The sequence below is a fragment of the Rhinatrema bivittatum genome, chromosome 7 (assembly GCF_901001135.1).
Source record: "Rhinatrema bivittatum chromosome 7, aRhiBiv1.1, whole genome shotgun sequence".
NCBI classification, from domain to species: domain Eukaryota; kingdom Metazoa; phylum Chordata; class Amphibia; order Gymnophiona; family Rhinatrematidae; genus Rhinatrema; species Rhinatrema bivittatum.
This window is the reverse complement of record NC_042621.1, coordinates 170,537,595-170,554,712: the sequence shown is the minus strand read 5'-3', so window position 1 is coordinate 170,554,712 and position 17,118 is coordinate 170,537,595. Positions and strand designations below refer to the sequence as shown.

Here is a 17,118-nt window from a genome sequence, read left to right as displayed (position 1 = left end):
AATCTGTGGGAATCTCCCCTTTCTCAGCAGAAGAGGCACCGCCATCATTATCAGTCTCATCGTGATCCCCCTGCATTTGAGCCAGGGTGCTAGACCATGGGAACAGGTGGAGAAGCATTCTGCCTTAGCAGGTAGTGCTGACTCAGAAGACCGTCCCTGAAGAAAGGTCTGAAATCCCTTGAAAAATTCTACACAGCAAAAGGAGGACAGTCCATTCCCAGTCCCATAGGCCCGAAGTTGCACATTCTAAGAGCGAATGTCTCGCAACGACTTGCTCTGCAGATCGACCAAAATAGAGGACGTGCCACTCTGTTCCACTATCTGTCGACCGAAGAGATGGACCATAGTTGGTAAAATCAGGTGGTGGTAAATCTCCCCGAGCATTCAGGCAGCGCTGACACAGGCTTAAGGAGAGCTCCAGCTGAATGGCTCTGATTTGGCATGCAGCACAAACGGGTAAGCGCTTAGGCTTCTTTGGCGGTTACAACCATGACGTCAGGGGCAAGATTATGCGCGTATAAAAACCACACACAAAATGGACGCACACAAAAAAGTGTGCATGCAAGTACACATGCCTAGATGCCAGCCCAACTCGGCACCCAGCACTGCTTGATCACACAACTGAATGTGCAGGAGTGTGCAGACGGCCCGCCGCAAGAAAAGGCGCAAAATCCCCTTGTAGCCTACTACACATCAAAAAGGAAGAAGCTTGGAGTGGGGCCTAGTCAAATGGCTGCTCAACCTGCCAAGCTTTCCTGTGTCTTTTTTTTTTTTTAAAGAAAGGTAAAAAAAACTTTTACTTGAGCTCAGCCCTCCCTAGCTGAGAACAGGAACGGGTCCCGGCTACAGGAGAAGAGGGGTAAAAGCCTTCACCACCGAGCCTCTCTCTGCTTGCAACCGCTATTTAATTTTTATTTTTTTTATTTTTTTTAGGTCCATGCCAGTCAAAGCTACAGGACCGAGGGCACTGAAGGTCCATGCCAGTCAAAGCTACAGGACCAAGGGCACTGAACTGAGGGAGAGAATGCATGGCATCACCACAGGAGACAAGTGGTGCTATATAGACGTCTTTGTCTGTCTGTTAACTTCTTTCAATTCCTTCTTTTTATTCATAGGCAATCCCCCGAAGGGAAATGCATGTCCATCATGTGCTGGAGACGGAGAATAATGGCGGGCTGATGTTGAGGCGGGACTATATGGCTGTGATGTCAGCTTTTGCTCTGTCTCCATCTGCTGGCAGAGGTGCACAACCCACTGATTGGGAATGACCTACCCGAACGTTAAGGAAACATATCTATCTACCTTTCTATATATACGGTACACAGTGGCAAGCAGAAGTATTCGAGCCCCTAAAAAGTCAGCAGATGTGTGGCTTACAAATGACACACAGATTGCACCAGACAGTATGAATCCATATATTAAAAGCCATTTAAACGGATAATGCAAAAGTTATCTGTCTGTTGGAGTCATGCTTACAAACAGGCCAAGAGTTTATTTTAGTTATTCCAGTAGGTGTATGATGAGAAAGCAAGCAAATAACTTATACTAAAGCCTGAGAGAGTGAAGGCCACACAGCTGTGCCTGAGATCGATAAGAATTCAGAGGGAGGGAACATAGCTACTTTTCCCAAGCATTTAGTGTATAAGGAGAAATAACAGCTAGAAAGAGAGGGAGAGCGCTTCTGGACGTGATAGCAGAGGCTGATCCTTTGGAAACAAGTAAGATTTTTATATATATGTAGCAATATTTATTATCTACTATTACTTCTTCTGTATGATCTGATTTTATTTGTTCTAACCTCCTATTACTCAAATAAACTTACTTTCCTAAGTAATCAAAGTGTGCGTGTGGCTATTTGTGTAGGGAATAAACTCCTGGGTTCAAGCCCCCAGGTATAATCCCAGTAAGTGTGTGTGTTTATATTGGGTAAGCCCCCAAGGTAGTCCTGTGTCCACGCAGGTCCTAAGTCAGAGCTCCTGGGCAGAATGCCAGTGTGCACGGTCTGAACCCAGAACACCATCTAAATGGCACAACTGGCATATTCGGTCGCTTATCCATCTATAATTAACCAGATTGTTGTTTTTTTTAAAAAAAGAGGCATTTTAAGGGCATTCTGGGGAGGGGTAGCTTGCATATACCCAGCTAAGTTAGCTGGATAATTTTAGACATGCTGCAGAGCAGATTTAAATTAGCTGCATTTGCGGATGATCTCTTGTTGCATTTGATAAACCCCACCAAATCTCTTCCAGTTGCTCTTCATGTGATTGAAGAATATGGTCTTTATGCAGGTTTTAGTTTAAATCTCGATAAATCTGAGGCCATGGTAATAGGTCCTGATGCATCTATACCTTGGTATGGGAAATTCCCCTTAAAATGGACAAATGATAAATTAAAATATTTAGGTATTTGGATTCCAAAAAGCCTTTCCAAGCTATATGACTTAAATATATCTCCAATGCAACAGAAAACTAACAGCTTTTTAAATGCTTGGCACTGTTTCCCACTCTCTCTTATTGGAAGAATACACTTATTGAAAATGACATTATTACCACGTTGGCTGTATGTGCTCAGTGTTCTACCTCTTCTATTAACTCATGTGACTATTAGCAAATATCAGAGAGTAGTGACAAAATTTTTATGGCAGGGGAAAAAACCAAGAATTAAACTATCTATCCTAATGAAACCACTATCCATGGGAGGTATGGGTCTTCCGGATTTGAAACTCTATAATCATGCGATTAATTTACGATACATAGGGGACTGGTTGATGGGCACACAATACTTTTCAGACACCTATATTGAAGCACAATTGCTTCTTCCAATATCGCTTCGTTATGCTTTACATGCTCCTAACGCTTCTTTATCTCGCACAATCAAATCAGATCTGCTTTTACAACCTTTAAGAAGAACATGGATATGGCTAATGAGGAAGAATTCGTTATCTGACAACATATCACCATTTCTTCCATTTTGTGGTAATCCAAAGTTCTTTTTAGGATCGGATGCATCACGATTTCGACTTTGGGACCGTGCGGGACTCAGATGCATTGGACAATTAATACATATGGATGGATCTTTTCTTACTTTTAAAGAACTTCGTTCTTTTTATAAACTCTCAGCTATTGACTATTATCAGTACCTTAAAGCTCGACATTATATACAATCGCTTGGTTCACCAACCTTCATGGACACTAATTGGCAATTTTTAAGTAACTGGTTTGATCCAGAAAACCCCCAGAAACGTTCTATATCATATTTGTACAAACAATTAGAGTCTTCATATAAGATTTGGTCTTTGGAGAAGGTGCAACTTAAATGGCAATTAGAACTTGAGCAACCGATATCAATTGCAGTATTGAAATCTGCATTTGTTAGTACGCGTAAAATTACAATTAATACGCTCTTGCGGGAAACTAGATATAAAATTATCTATAGAATGTACATTTCCCAGCATCAAGCATTCAAAACAGGTTTCACTAACTCTGATATATGTATCAGGTGCAAAGGAGGACCAACACACTTGGGTCATTCCTTTTGGAGTTGTCCAACAATTCAAATATTTTGGAAGAAAGTTTATCATACTGCAAATAAAGTTGTGGGTTATAAAATTCCATTTTCTTCATTGGTGGCACTTTTTGGAATCTTTCCTAACTCATTCAAAAGAAATAAGATCTCGATTCTCTGGATTACAAAAGTTTTTTTATTAGCTTGCAAAGCCATACTAACAGCTTGGAGAACTTCAGAAGGACCATCTATATTATTATGGCGTTCTTCTATAATAAATCTACTAACCATGGAAACCTTGGCTATTAATCACCTGTCTATCAAGACTAGAAGAGCAATAAATGCAGTCTGGCTTCCCTTTATTCTAACCTTACCACATGAATCTAAAAGTCTTTTTTTAAATCGTATAGATATTTGATCCTTGTGCTTCTTCGATGCAGGGAGGGAAAGAGGGATGGGGGGAGGTAGGGTTATGGGAGGAGGGGTAAAAATATGGATAGAGTTAAGAAAATATGTACCAAATGTTATGCTTTGGTAATGTTCATTATTTATAATAAAAACAGATTTAACATAAAGTTGTCCAGCCTTCTGTGGCCAGATAAATTTACATTACTGAAGAAAAACCACATCAAAGCACGCCTGAAATTTGCCAAAAAGCATCAGAGTGACCCAGCTAAAATGTGGGATAAAGTTTTGTGGTTAGTTGAGACAAAAATGGAGCTTTTTGGTGAAATTTCAAAACGCTATGTGTGCTGCAAACCTAACACTACCCATTCCTCAGCAAACATCATCCCAACAGTAAAGTATGGGGGTAGCAGCATCATGCTATGGGGATGATTTCCTCAGTGAGGACTGGGCATCTTGTTAAAATAGGACAGATAGATGGTACAACATACAGGGAGATACTGCAAGACAACCTGCTTCAGTCTGCTAAAAAAACTAAAACTTGGGAGAAAGTTCACCTTTCAGCAGGACAATGATCACAAGCACAAGGCCAAAACAACATAGGAGTGGTTGAACAACAAAAAGGTGAATGTTCTACAATGGCCAAGTTAAAGTCCGGATCTAAATCCAATCAAAACTGTGGCACTATTTCAAAATTACAGTCCATAAAGCATCATCCAACCAACCTGAACAACCTGGAGCAAACATGCCAGGAAGAATGGGCAAAATCATTCCCAAACATTGGTAGAAACTTTTCCCAAAAGAAAAAGCTGTTATTGCAGCAAAAGGTAGTTCTACCAAGTCTGATAGGGTTGAACACTTATGTAAGCATTTTTCAGTTTTTAATTTTATTTTACAAAAATTGCAGAGAAATAATGAATTGTGACTTTGAAAATTTACTTTAAGAACATACTGGTACTTTAAGAACAATCTGTGTATTGCAAACATACTGGTTTGCAATACACAGATTGTTCCAGACAGTATGTTTAAGTGCCATTTATAATCCACACATATCTGCTGACTTTTTAAGGGGTCAAATACTTTGCAAGTGTGTGTGTGTGTGTACATATACACACATGTATACACACACACACACACACATATACCCCCTTTTGTGAAAAATGTATTTTGCACTATTTCACAGTGAACACAGATTAGATTTCCATCCCGTGAGTTCAAGTAGCAGGGTGTAAAAATGGAATCCAATGCTGTAAGAGCATACAATGCACTCATGGGGACAGTTAAATACAAAAAAATATTTACATTTTAGAAGAAAAGTTAATATATACTATATTACACACACTTTACTGTAATGGCTGCAGAAACTTGGCTTTCTTTTCCAGTGCTCCAGGCTCCCAAGATTCTGCAGCCACACGAAAAACCACATAATTAGCCTGTTGCCAAATTATTTACAATCTGTCACACAATCAACAAACCTGAAACTCCTCTACCATGTAATTCAATCATTTGAAAGTAGCTACATTGTGCCTGCAGGGTTGATTCAAAAGCTTCCCCTTCCTCTCAGGTCTCTCAGCCCCTGTCCTCCAAGGCAGCATGAGTGGAACAGGAAGAGAAGGGATGAGGCTGTGGTTGGAGCAGAAAAAAGCCACAGTGCTCTCAAATCTAAACCTCTTCCCTTCTGTTGTTCCCTCTACCCACCTACCAGAATGCAGAGGGATGACAGAGTCAGCAGTCACAATGTTTGATCCTGCACAGATCTTTTAAGTCAAAGCAAAGATGATTTTGATATCATTCCTAGATGGAGCTGCATTATTTTAGAAGAATTTCATCTTTATACTAATGTTCTTGCACCTGCAAATGTGGCCAGTTAGATAGAAAGATCTGGATGTGGTTTCAAAGTAACATGTCTCAGTTGGCAGAGAAGGCATTAATTTCAATTAACAGTGTGCCAATCACTGCTGATGCTGTGCACAGCTTCAGCATACATAAACTCACCTACCTGGAAAGCCATCAAGAAAACATAAAAATGGTTGCATTGTATTTCATTTCAAAACAAAAAGTGACATTTCACAGTTAAGTTTTTAATGTATGTCTATTTGATAAATAGTTGATTTTTGAACATTGCAAAAAGAAAATTATACCTTACCTGCTAATTTTCATTCCTGTAGTAACAGACAGTGGGTTATGTCCCCCTTCCAGCAGATGGAGTCAGAGAAAACTTCGAAGGGTGCTTCCTTATAAGGCAGTGCGCCCTCTGTTAATCCTCAGTATGTAGAATATCAAAGCAAAGAGGAAACCAGGATGGATCTAGCAACAGATAGATGGTACAACATACAGGGAGATACTGCAAGACAACCTGCTTAGAACAGCGTGTACTGGGCACAAACTGTGCCAAACAACAAACTTACAAAGTGAACCATTAACCAGCCAAGAGAATGGCGCTGAATAAAGAACAATTTGAGCAGAGAGGCAATCCCAACCCCAAAAAACTCTCCGGGATTCGTGGTAGTACAGGAACAAAAATTAGCAGGTAAGGAATAATTTTCTTTTCCCTGTACATACCAGGATCAATCCAGACAGTGGGAAGTACCAAAGCTTCCCTCCATAGGGTGGGCCCTAGATAGCCCTGCTCGAAAGACCCGAGTGCCAAAAGAGCCAAAAGACGACTACGGTATGTTCAAACGATAGTGCCAAGCAAAGGTATGTAACGATTTCCAGGTCGCTGCTCGACATATCTCCTGGGACGAGACCGATTGCCGCTCCGCCCATGAAGCTGCTTGAGCTCGAAGAGAATGGGTCTTGACACCCATTGGAGGCTGCCGCCCCGCCCTAATGTACGCCACCGAGATAGCTTCTTTCAGCCAGTGAGCAATTGTGGTTTTCGTGGCCTTGGACCCCTTCTTTGGACCACTCCAGAGAATGAAAAGATGGTCCGACAAGCAAAATTCATTAGTGACCTCCAGATATCGAATGAGGATGCGCTTGACATCGAGTTTGCGGAGATCCCCTGAATCATTAGCTGAGAAGGACGGAATCTCTGCCGTCTGATTCATGTGGAAAGTGGAGACCACCTTGGGCAGGAACGAAGGCACTGTACGCAAGGAAACTCCCAAGTCCGTGAAACGGAGGTAGGGCTCTCTGCAAGATAGTGCTTGAAGCTCCGAAATCCTGCGGGCAGAACAGATAGCTACAAGGAAAATCGTCTTGAGAGTGAGATCCTTGAGGGTCGCGGAGCGCATTGGTTCAAAAGGTGGCCCGCCTAAGATCTGGAGGACTAGGTTGAGACTCCAGGAGAGACACAGGGCGTGTACCGGAGGTTTCACGTGCTTCACTCCCCTGAGGAATTGGATGATATCCGGGTGAGAGGAAAGAGGAGTTCCCTCTTGTTGATGAAGTAGCGAACCGAGGGCAGACACCTGAACCCTCAGCGAATTGTAGGCCAAACCCTTGTCTAGTCCCTGCTGAAGAAAAGACAAAATCTGAGCCACCGAGGCGGTCTGCGGTGCCACAGGTATGGAGGCACACCAGCTCTCAAAAACCTTCCATACCCGGACGTAGGAGATGCAGGTAGACGTCTTCCTAGCCTTGAGGAGGGTCGAGATAACGGCCTCCGGGTATCCATGCTGTCTCAGCCGGCGCCTCTCAAAAGCCAGGCTACAAGACAGAAGCGATCTGCCTGGGCGAAATATACTGGACCCTGGCGCAGTAAGCGTGGCAGATGACCCAGACGAAGAGGCCCATCCACTGCGAGATTGATCAAATTGGTGAACCACGGCCAATGTGGCCATTCTGGCGCCACACCAGTATTACCGGACCCTGGTGGGCCTCTATTCTCCAGAGCACTTTGCCCACCAAAGGCCAGAGCAGGAACACGTAGAGGAAAATGTGATGGGGCCAGGGGAGGACCAAGGCATCTACTATTCCCTCCGCGCCGTGCTCTCTTCTGCGACTGAAGAATCGGGGTGCTTTTGTGTTCCGTGAGGTGGCCATCAGGTCCAGGTGGGGAGTCCCCCATCGGAGGAACAGTAGTCTCACCGCTTCCTCGGAGAGTTCCCACTCCCCGGATCTATATGTTGACGACTCCCTGTCTGTATGTCAGTATCTATTTTAACTAGACAACCATGCGATTCATTGTTTCAAGATGTTTCACAAAAATTATTCGCTGTTTGTTTTGAAGGTAATTGTCTGAGCATTACTTAAGAGGCTGAACTGCTGTATGGAGACAAACCACCGGCATTACACATAATAGGTATTTCAAAGTTGCTTAATAATAGATGGATTCACATATGGGCACGTATAGAGTTATGCATTTATTTATTTATTCAAACAAAGTGATTTTCATATAAGGAGTGATTATTTAGCGTTACTAATCAGACCATGTTAGAACATTGTTGTCATTCAGTGGTGTCTAGTAATAATTATGTTTGTGTTTTTGATTTTATATAATTGATATTTCATTATCTATGTTTGGTGTATTTATTTATTTATTTATATAAATCTTTTTCTATACTGTCGTTAAGTTGGGTACCATCACAACGGTTTACAGTAAGGCACAAGAAGTAATGCTATTAAAATCTATCAGTTTACACAGGTGCCATAAGGTTCGGTAACATAGTTTTTAATCAATGTTAGTTGTTAAATGAGTGTGAACACTATCATGTCCAGGTCAATTCTATAGCAGTTTTGAGTCTAGGACTCATTCTATAAATGTAACTTATCCTTTAGTGATGAATTCTATTAAAACATACACCCTTAGTGATTCCTGTTTGTGTGGGTGTTTTGTACCTTGCACTTCCCTGGTTTGAACCTTGCATTTCCCTGGATTCTATTCTCCCTTCTCTTTTTGAAAGGCTTGTTTAAATAGCCAAGTTTTTAGATTTTTTCTAAATGTTTTGTTTTTTCTTTGTAGTCTTAATTCCAAGGGCATGGAGTTCCATAGTATGGGTCCCGCTAAGGATAACACCCTTTCTCTTACCTGGGTTAGTCTTGCTGTTTTGACTGATGGAATAGTTAGAAGTGCTTTGTTGGCTGATCTTAGATTTCTGTTGGGGATGTGTACGCGAAGGGCTGGTTTAAGCCAGTCTGCGTTTTCGTTGTGTATTAATTTGTGTATGGTGCATAGTGTTTTGTACTGTATTCTTTGTTCAATGGGAAGCCAGTGCAACTCAGCCAGTGTTTCCGTAATGTGGTCTCTTTTCCTTTTTCCAGTTTAATACTCTTGCAGCCGTGTTCTGCAATATTTGTAGTGGTCTTATGGAGGTGTATGGTAAATCTAGTAGAAGGGTATTGCAATAATCAGTGCTTGCAAATATTACCGCTTGTAGTACTGATCGAAAGTTGGCGGTTGTTAGAAGTGGTTTAAGTTTTCTGAGGACCATGAGTTTGGCGTATCCTTCCTTTACTTTTATGGATATATGTTGTTTTAAGCTTAGTTCTGTGTCGATTATTACTCCTAGATTCCGTACTTTCTCCCCAAGTATTATTTGTTTGTTGTTATTGAGTGTGATTGGGTTTGTTTTTATTCATGTTTTTATCCACATTTATGTTTTTATATGCGATTATATTTGTTTTGTTCTGTCAGCCCCTGAAGCAGCTCAAAGAGCAAAACTTGGCCTGAGTTGGGCTTTTTATGATGTTTTGTGCGAAATAAAGAACTCCTGGTGTTCACTGATCCTCTTGTTTTGGTCGCTACTGCAATTTTGGATCGGTTTCTGGTTTGCTTTTTTGGATCATACGCTATGACGGCCTCCAGGTGGTCTGCCTGTCGCGCTTCCTCAGGAGGCAGCTCTTGGGAGCTGAGCAGCTGTTGGACCCAGCAGAGGCCTGCCCGCTGGGTGAGGGAGCTACAAATGGCTGCCCTGACCCCCAGAGCGGACACCTCGAAGATCCTCTTGAAATACACTTCCAGCTTTCTATCCTGAAGGTGTCACAGGGCTGTGCCTCCCGTCACTGGAATGGTAGTTCTCTTCATCACCGCAGAGACCGCCGAGTCTACTTTAGGAACCTTAAGAAGCTCCAGAAAATCATCTGGGAGAGGGTATAGCTTTTCCATAGCTCTGCCGACCTTGAGGGAGGCCTCCGGGGAATCCCATTCCCTGAATAACAGTTGGAGGACAGTAGGATGGGAAGGGAAAGACCTACACGGAGGACGTAGACCAGCCAGGAGGGGGGTCCCCTTTCTTCACAGGTGGAGTAGGCTCAGGAGGGTCCTGTGGGGCCTCAATGTCCAATTCCTGCAGCATATGTGGGTTGAGGGGGTCCAACTCATCCCTCTGGAAGATCCGCAGAACTCTAGGATCGTCCTCTTCCATTTGAGACGTAGACGAGGACTCATCCGGGTCTGGGTCCTGAGGATGCTCTGACCCCCCGCAGAAGGGTGAACCAATCGGACCCTAGAAGAATCTGGGGTGACCAGTGGGTCCCCTGTTCCCGGGGCCCCTGACCCTTGGGCACTCCCCAGGGCACCTGAGGGTTCGGCCATCCTGGGTACTTTGGGAGGGGGAGGCCCTGCCAGTAAATCCTGGAGCTGACCCATCCTTGCCAGGTAAACGTTGTGAAGCAGGAGAACAAAGTCCGTGGAAAATGGAGGTGGCCCCGAGGGAGGCAACATGGGGGGATCCCCTGTCGGAGGAAAAGGTTCCATAGGATGAACGGGCGTCAGAATTGGCGTCAGAGATGAAAAAAATCGCATCCTGATCCTCTCCTGGCAGCGCAGGGGCAGCAGAGTCTGAACTCTCTGGTTAAAGTACCCTCTGGTTAAAGTAAATCCATTTTGAACTTATTTATGTGCCTATTTGTAAACCGTTGTGATGGTATATCACTAAACGACGGTATAGAAAAGTTTTTAAATATATGAAATAAATAAATAAACTCAAAATGGCCACCATTCCCGCACTCAGTGGGATCGAGGCCAGCCCCTGTTCCTCGAGGCACGCTTGAAAACGCGAACCAGAGCGCCCTGCCGGCTGCGATGGACCCTCCCGACCAGGAAGGCAACCTGTGCAAATCCCCTCGCTGGAGAGCCGAAAACCAGGCTCCCCGCATGCACAGCACCTGGACGATCGCGGCATGGGAATCCCCAAAGGAGCTGCGAGGGAATCAGCTGATTTCTCCGCGTGAGAAACAGGCAGGGCTTATGGCTGCGGGAAGAGCCTCCGCTTCAGGCCTGCTCTCCCTCACTCTCACCAGGCTCATGGCTGCGAGACGCGGGTAGGGGCCTCTGCTTCAGTCCTGCTCTCCCTCACTCTCACCAGGCTCATGGCTGCGAGATGCGGGTAGGGGCCTCTGCTTCAGTCCTGCTCTCTCTAACCCTCAGCGATCCATTGATGCAAAGGCACAGAGGAATAACGCCTCTCTCTGCAGGCTGCCCCGAGGTAAATGGCGTCTCAGGGCAGCGGGTGAAATAGCAGCTAAAGGGGGAGAGGTTGGACCACCAACTTGCACCCTGTAGAGAGGGAGAGAGGAAATAGCCTGTAAAGAAGGATATAAACACAAATAGTTCTGTCTGCAAACTATAGAATGCTCCCACTAAACCAGGAGTTGAGGTTACAGTATAGCTCTCTACAAACAATGAAATGTAAGTCCTTTTTTTTTTTTTTTTTTGTAAATAATCAAACTTGATCCATCCAAACAGAAGAGCGCCAACGAAAAATAGAGAAAGATCCCTAAATTAGCTTTCCAGAAATCTCAGTGGGGAACAAAGTTCAGCCACTGTCATCTGCTGGAGTCAGAAGGATACTGAGGATTAACAGAGGGTGCACTGCCTTATATGGAAGCACCCTTCGAAGTTTTCTCTGACTCCATCTGCTGGAAAGGGGACATAACCCACTGTCTGGACTGATCCTGGTACGTACAGGGAATTTTGTATTTGTATATAGCTCAAATTTATTTATTTTTATTTATTTATTTAGAGAGTTTTATATACCGTTATTCGGAACGTCAGAATAACACCATCATAACGGTTTACAAAATAAGGTTACAGGGATAAAGGGTTAAAACAAGGGTTGCAAAGTACAACTGTTATTAAACATGAGAGATAACATGAGTAATGATAGGATCAGTTTATGTATAAAAGCAATGTGAAAAAAGATTTTAATAAAAAATGTACATTTTTGTATAGTGAGAAATGTGAAACGATGCACAATTATGCAAATCGGCCACATAAGCAGAATCTTGAAAAATCTGCTGCAGGAAAACCAGGGGCTGTGACCATCTCCACTGAACTTCATTATAAATCCTCTCACCAATTTCATTTTGAGGAGCTTTAACACAAAAGGATACAAATTTACCTTTGCAGCCATCAAGAACCAATACAGAGTGCATGAAAACTGCTTTCAAGCAGTGATGGGCTAAAAATGTCCCAAGTAGTACAGTATTCATTCAATGTGTCAACCACCAATTATTCTTCAACATCTCAAAATGTTCTAAACCTTACTTTGCCCAAACGTACACAGTATGAGGGTAAAAACGATTTCTGTAAGTAAAACAGTGCTTTACGCACATAAATGGCCTGTTTGAAAACTGGCTGCCGAAAATGCATGTAAATTTACTCGTATGGTGAATTATTCCGGGAGAGGTAGTGTTGGGGCAGGCTTTGAATTTACATACATACATTTTGATTTTGAAAAGTACACATGCAAAATTTCTCAGAAAAACTCACCACACCAATTAGCAAATGTAACTTGTGCGGGGAGTTCTACTGGGATCATTTTCAAAGCAAAATCTGTTTAATTGGTGTGTGTTAACCTGCAAATTTATGCAAGCTGTTACAAAACTACCCTCTATGTGATCAGTTACAGGTAGCTGCATTCCTACAATGGTGCTCAGCATTTTCAGTGTGGGTTCTAAGATAACTCAAGATCATGCGGAAAGGAAGTCTTCTCATAGGTCCCAAGGGTAACTTAACATGCTACACTTCTGCATCACATCTATGGAATACAGAAGCAAATCAAGAGCAAAGTGTATTTGGGCTTTAATCAAATATGAGGTGTTACTGAGACATGCATCCATAGCAAAAACATGACCACATTACTATCAATGTATGAATGGAATGATGTACTTCTGTCCCAAGAAAGCTAGATTGTTTACAATATTATGTTTTAACTCTATACAAGCTATTGTTAATCGTTACCTCACTGAGTTTCGAGGACTGGTTGTTGGTGTAGTCTGTTTTGATGGTGGAGTCATTGTCCCTTCATCTTGTTCACTCAATGTATCAATTATGGAATGAGTGTCTGGCGTTGCTGCCCCACTGCCCTGGGGGGTTGGTGGACTGCTCACTGGTTCAAGATGAGAACTAATAAGAACAGGTAGGGCAATATCATTCATGTGTTAAGAGCCCAAACTAAATTTGCATTCAGGATTCAAAACAGATTAACATTTGAGTTGCTAACATGTATGGAATGGACTGAGAAAAATCTTGACAAGGAACGTATGAAGCCTATTTTTTTGTTCTGTCCTGTGCTTTATTCTGTTAACGCTATAACACATTTTGATGAATGACCCTGATAGTAAACTAATGCATTACGAGTTTTAAAAAAGCATACTAACCTGAATAAGTACACAAAAAATGCTTAGCGTGCATAAAAAATGTTTTCTGTGCACAAATCATGTTTTCTGTGCATAAAAGATAAGTGCACACAATATTCTCTGCGCAGAAAACACCGTATGTGCATAAATCCCAAGTACAAGACCCCGCAGTATGGTTCAGTCCCAAAATAACACTGCTTGTAGGAAATTTACACCACCTCTGAGTAGGTGTTAAATTTCAAACATTAAGAATACATGGGTCGAGACTGTGCATCTCTCTGCATTGGGAGGTAATAGCTAATGCTTTTCTTAGCATTAGATCTATATGTGAAGGCGCCAACTAGTATGCACATTTTTAGTGCATTAAACTCCTTGCTGCATCCGGAGTAAATTTTGCACACAAAAAAAGTACTCCTGAAAGCACCTTATTATACCGGGCCCCTGGCAGCATGCAGGGAACAGGGGAGGAGGTGAGGCTGGAGCAGACAGAGCAAAGGGAGATCATTTTGAGAGGTTAGGAGGGGAAGAGATGGGGATTATTGGGTGATGAGGAAAGGGGCTGGAGGATGAAAGGAAAATTGGTTCTTACCTGCTAATTTTCGTTCCTGTAGTACCACGGATCAGTCCAGACCGTGGATTGAGCCTCCTGTCCAGCAGATGGAGACAGACCAAAATTGAAAGGGTATCCCATATCAGGACAGAGCCTACCCTGCATCCCTTCAGTATAAAGTACTTTCAAAGCAGATATAACTCCCCAAAGATCAGACAAGTAACAATAAACTGATAAATTGAAAAGATTGAACAATTGAAAGAATTCTGTATGAACAAAGCTCTTGCATAAAGATTTATTCTCATCGTCATCTGTTAGTTGCTTCTGGTGCCTTTAATAACAATAAGAGATAATCCAGGTATCCATAAACCTGTAAAGGAAGAAACACTTCGAGCGGATGGAACGGATCGAGCACGGGAGGGTGTCTGGACTGATCCGTGGTACTACAGGAACGAAAATTAGCAGGTAAAAACCAATTTTCCTTTCCCTGTATGTACCCGGATCAGTCCAGACCATGGGATGTACCAAAGCTTCCCTAAACAGGGTGGGACCGAGACAGTGCCGCTCAAAGGAGCCAAAAACTGGAGCCTGTACATCCAGACGGTAATGACGAGCAAAAGTATGCAGAGATTTCCAAGTGGCTGCCCTACATATTTCCTGTGGAGAGACTGATTGATTCTCCACCCAAGAAGTGGCTTGAGAACGTAAGGAGTGGGCCTTTAGGCCTTCCGGAACCGGTAAGCCCTTACAGATGTAGGCCGCCGCAATAGCCTCCTTTAGCCACCGCGCAATAGTGGTCTTTGAAGCCTTATTTCCCTTATTTGGGCCACTCCACAGGACAAACAGTGATCCAAGACCCGGAACTCATTCATAACCTGGAGGTAACTGAGCAAAATCTGTTTCACATCCAAGCAGCGAGGATCACCCTCTGATGTGCTTGCAATGTCTTTAGAAGAAAAATCCGGAAGTTCTACTGTCTGACTGATGTGAAACGAAGACACGGCTTTTGGCAAGAAAGAGGGTACCATCTTGAGAGATACCCCTGAAACAGAAAAACGTAGAAAAGATTCCCTGCACGACAAAGCTTGGAGCTCAGAAACTCTTCTGGCAGAACAAATAGAGACCAGGAAGACCGTTTTGAGGGTCAAATCCTTAAGTGTAGCCTTCTGTAGAGGTTAAAGGGAGCTTCACAGAGAACCCGAAGAACCAAGATACGACTCCACAAAGGACAAGTAGCCCGTACCTGCAGTTTCAAATGTTTGGCCCCTTTGAGGAAGCGAACGACATCTGGATGAGCCGCCACTGAGTAACCGTCAATGTTGCCTAAGAGGGAGCTGAGGGTGGAGCTGAACTGAAAGACAAACCCTTGGAGAGACCGTTCTGGAGGAAGGAAAGAACCTGGGAAACCGGAGCCCGACAGGCCGACACTCCCGATGCGGCACACGCATTTTCGAACACCTTCCATACCCTGACATAAGCGAGAGAGATAGCCGGCTTCTGGGCTCTTAACAGAGTGGATATAAATTCTTCCTTATATCCCTTCTTTCTCAGCCTCCGCCATTCAAAAGCCAGGCTGCTAGACAAAAGCAATCCGCCTGATTGAAAAATACGGGACCCTGCCGAAGAAGGTGGGGGAGATGATCGAGGCGGAGAGGGCCGTCCGTCACGAGGTTTACCAGATCCGCGAACCATGGTGTGGGAAGCCACTCTGGAGCCACTAGAATGACAGGACCCTGATGGAGCTAGATTCTTCTGAGCACTTTGCCCACCAGTGGCCAAGGAGGGAACACGTATAGGAGAACGTCTTGAGGCCAGGGAAGGACCAGCGCGTCCACTCCTTCCGCGCAAGGTTCCCTTCTGCAGCTGAAGAACCGAGGCACTTTCGCATTATTCATTGTGGCCATCAGATCCAAGTGTGGAGGACCCCACCTGCGGACAATCAGATCCATCGCCTTGTCTGACAACTCCCACTCACCAGGATCTAACCGCTGGTGACTGAGGAAATTGGCTAGAACAATCTCTTTCCCCGAAATGTGGGAAGCTGCTAGGTGCTCTAAGAGATGCTCCGCCCAAGTGAAGAGCTTGCTTGCTTCCAGAGCCACCAGGCGACTCCTGATGCCTCCCTGTCGATTGATGTAGGTCACCGTGGTGAAGTTGTCCGAGAGAACCCGCACCACCGTGCGATGGAGTAAGGGGAGGAAGACCTTGAAAGCCAGACATACTGCACGAGCTTCCAAGCGAATGATCTGCCAGCGAGATTGGTTTGGGGACCAGTAGCCCTGTGTAGACTGGGACTTGCATACCGCTCCCGAGCCGGAGAAACTGGCGTCCGTTGTGACCACGATCCACTGTGGCATCTGAAGGGACACCCCCTTCAGGAGGCGGGCAGGCGAGAGCCACCATTGCAGCTCGGTGACGGTAGACTCGGATAGTGGTAGAGGCATCCGAAACTGCTCCGACACCGGCTTCCAGCGGGGTCAGCAAAGCTTTCTGTAATGGACGCATATGCGCAAAAGCCCAAGGGACCAGATTGATAGTGGAGGCCATGGACCCCAAAATCTGGAGATAGTCCCAGGCCGTGAGCAGAGCAAGTGAGAGAAAGGTGCGCACTTGGCCCTTGAGTTTGAGCGCCCATGCGTCTGGGAGGAAGACCTTGCCGACTCAAGTGTTGAATTGCACCCCCAAGAATTCCAGGATCTGAGAAGGCTGAAGCTTGCTCTTGGGAAAGTTGATTATCCATCCCAGGGAGGTCAGAACAGTCAGGACCCTGCTGACTGCTAGCTTGCAGAGAGACTGCGATTTGGCCCGGATGAGCCAATCGTCCAGGGAAGGGTGGACCAGCACTCCGTCTCGACTAAGAGTGGCCGCCACTACGACCATGACTTTGGTGAAAGTGCGCGGCGCCGTGGTGAAATTGAATGGAAGCGCTCGAAACTGGAAATGTTGGCACAGGATCTCGAACCAGAGGTACTGCTGATTGTCGCAGCAAATCGGAATGTGTAAGTAGGCCTCCGTCAGGTCGAGCGACGCCAGGTATTCTCCTGAGCGAACCGCCGCTATTACCGCCCTCAAGGTTTCCATTTGAAAATAGGGAACCTTGAGAGCTCGGTTGACACGCTTGAGATCCAAAA

At 44.3% G+C, this 17,118-nt stretch overlaps 1 protein-coding gene across 2 annotated transcripts in view; it reads right to left on the bottom strand.

The window, feature by feature from the left end:
* The window catches only part of DLG5 (discs large MAGUK scaffold protein 5), a 469,022-nt gene that overhangs the window by 59,120 nt on the left and 392,784 nt on the right, over positions 1-17,118 (bottom strand). For both annotated transcript variants that reach the window (XM_029609514.1, XM_029609515.1), the window contains one exon: positions 13,040-13,204. In XM_029609514.1, coding sequence (XP_029465374.1) covers positions 13,040-13,204 — 165 coding nt within the window. The remainder of the gene's footprint in view (positions 1-13,039; positions 13,205-17,118) is intronic.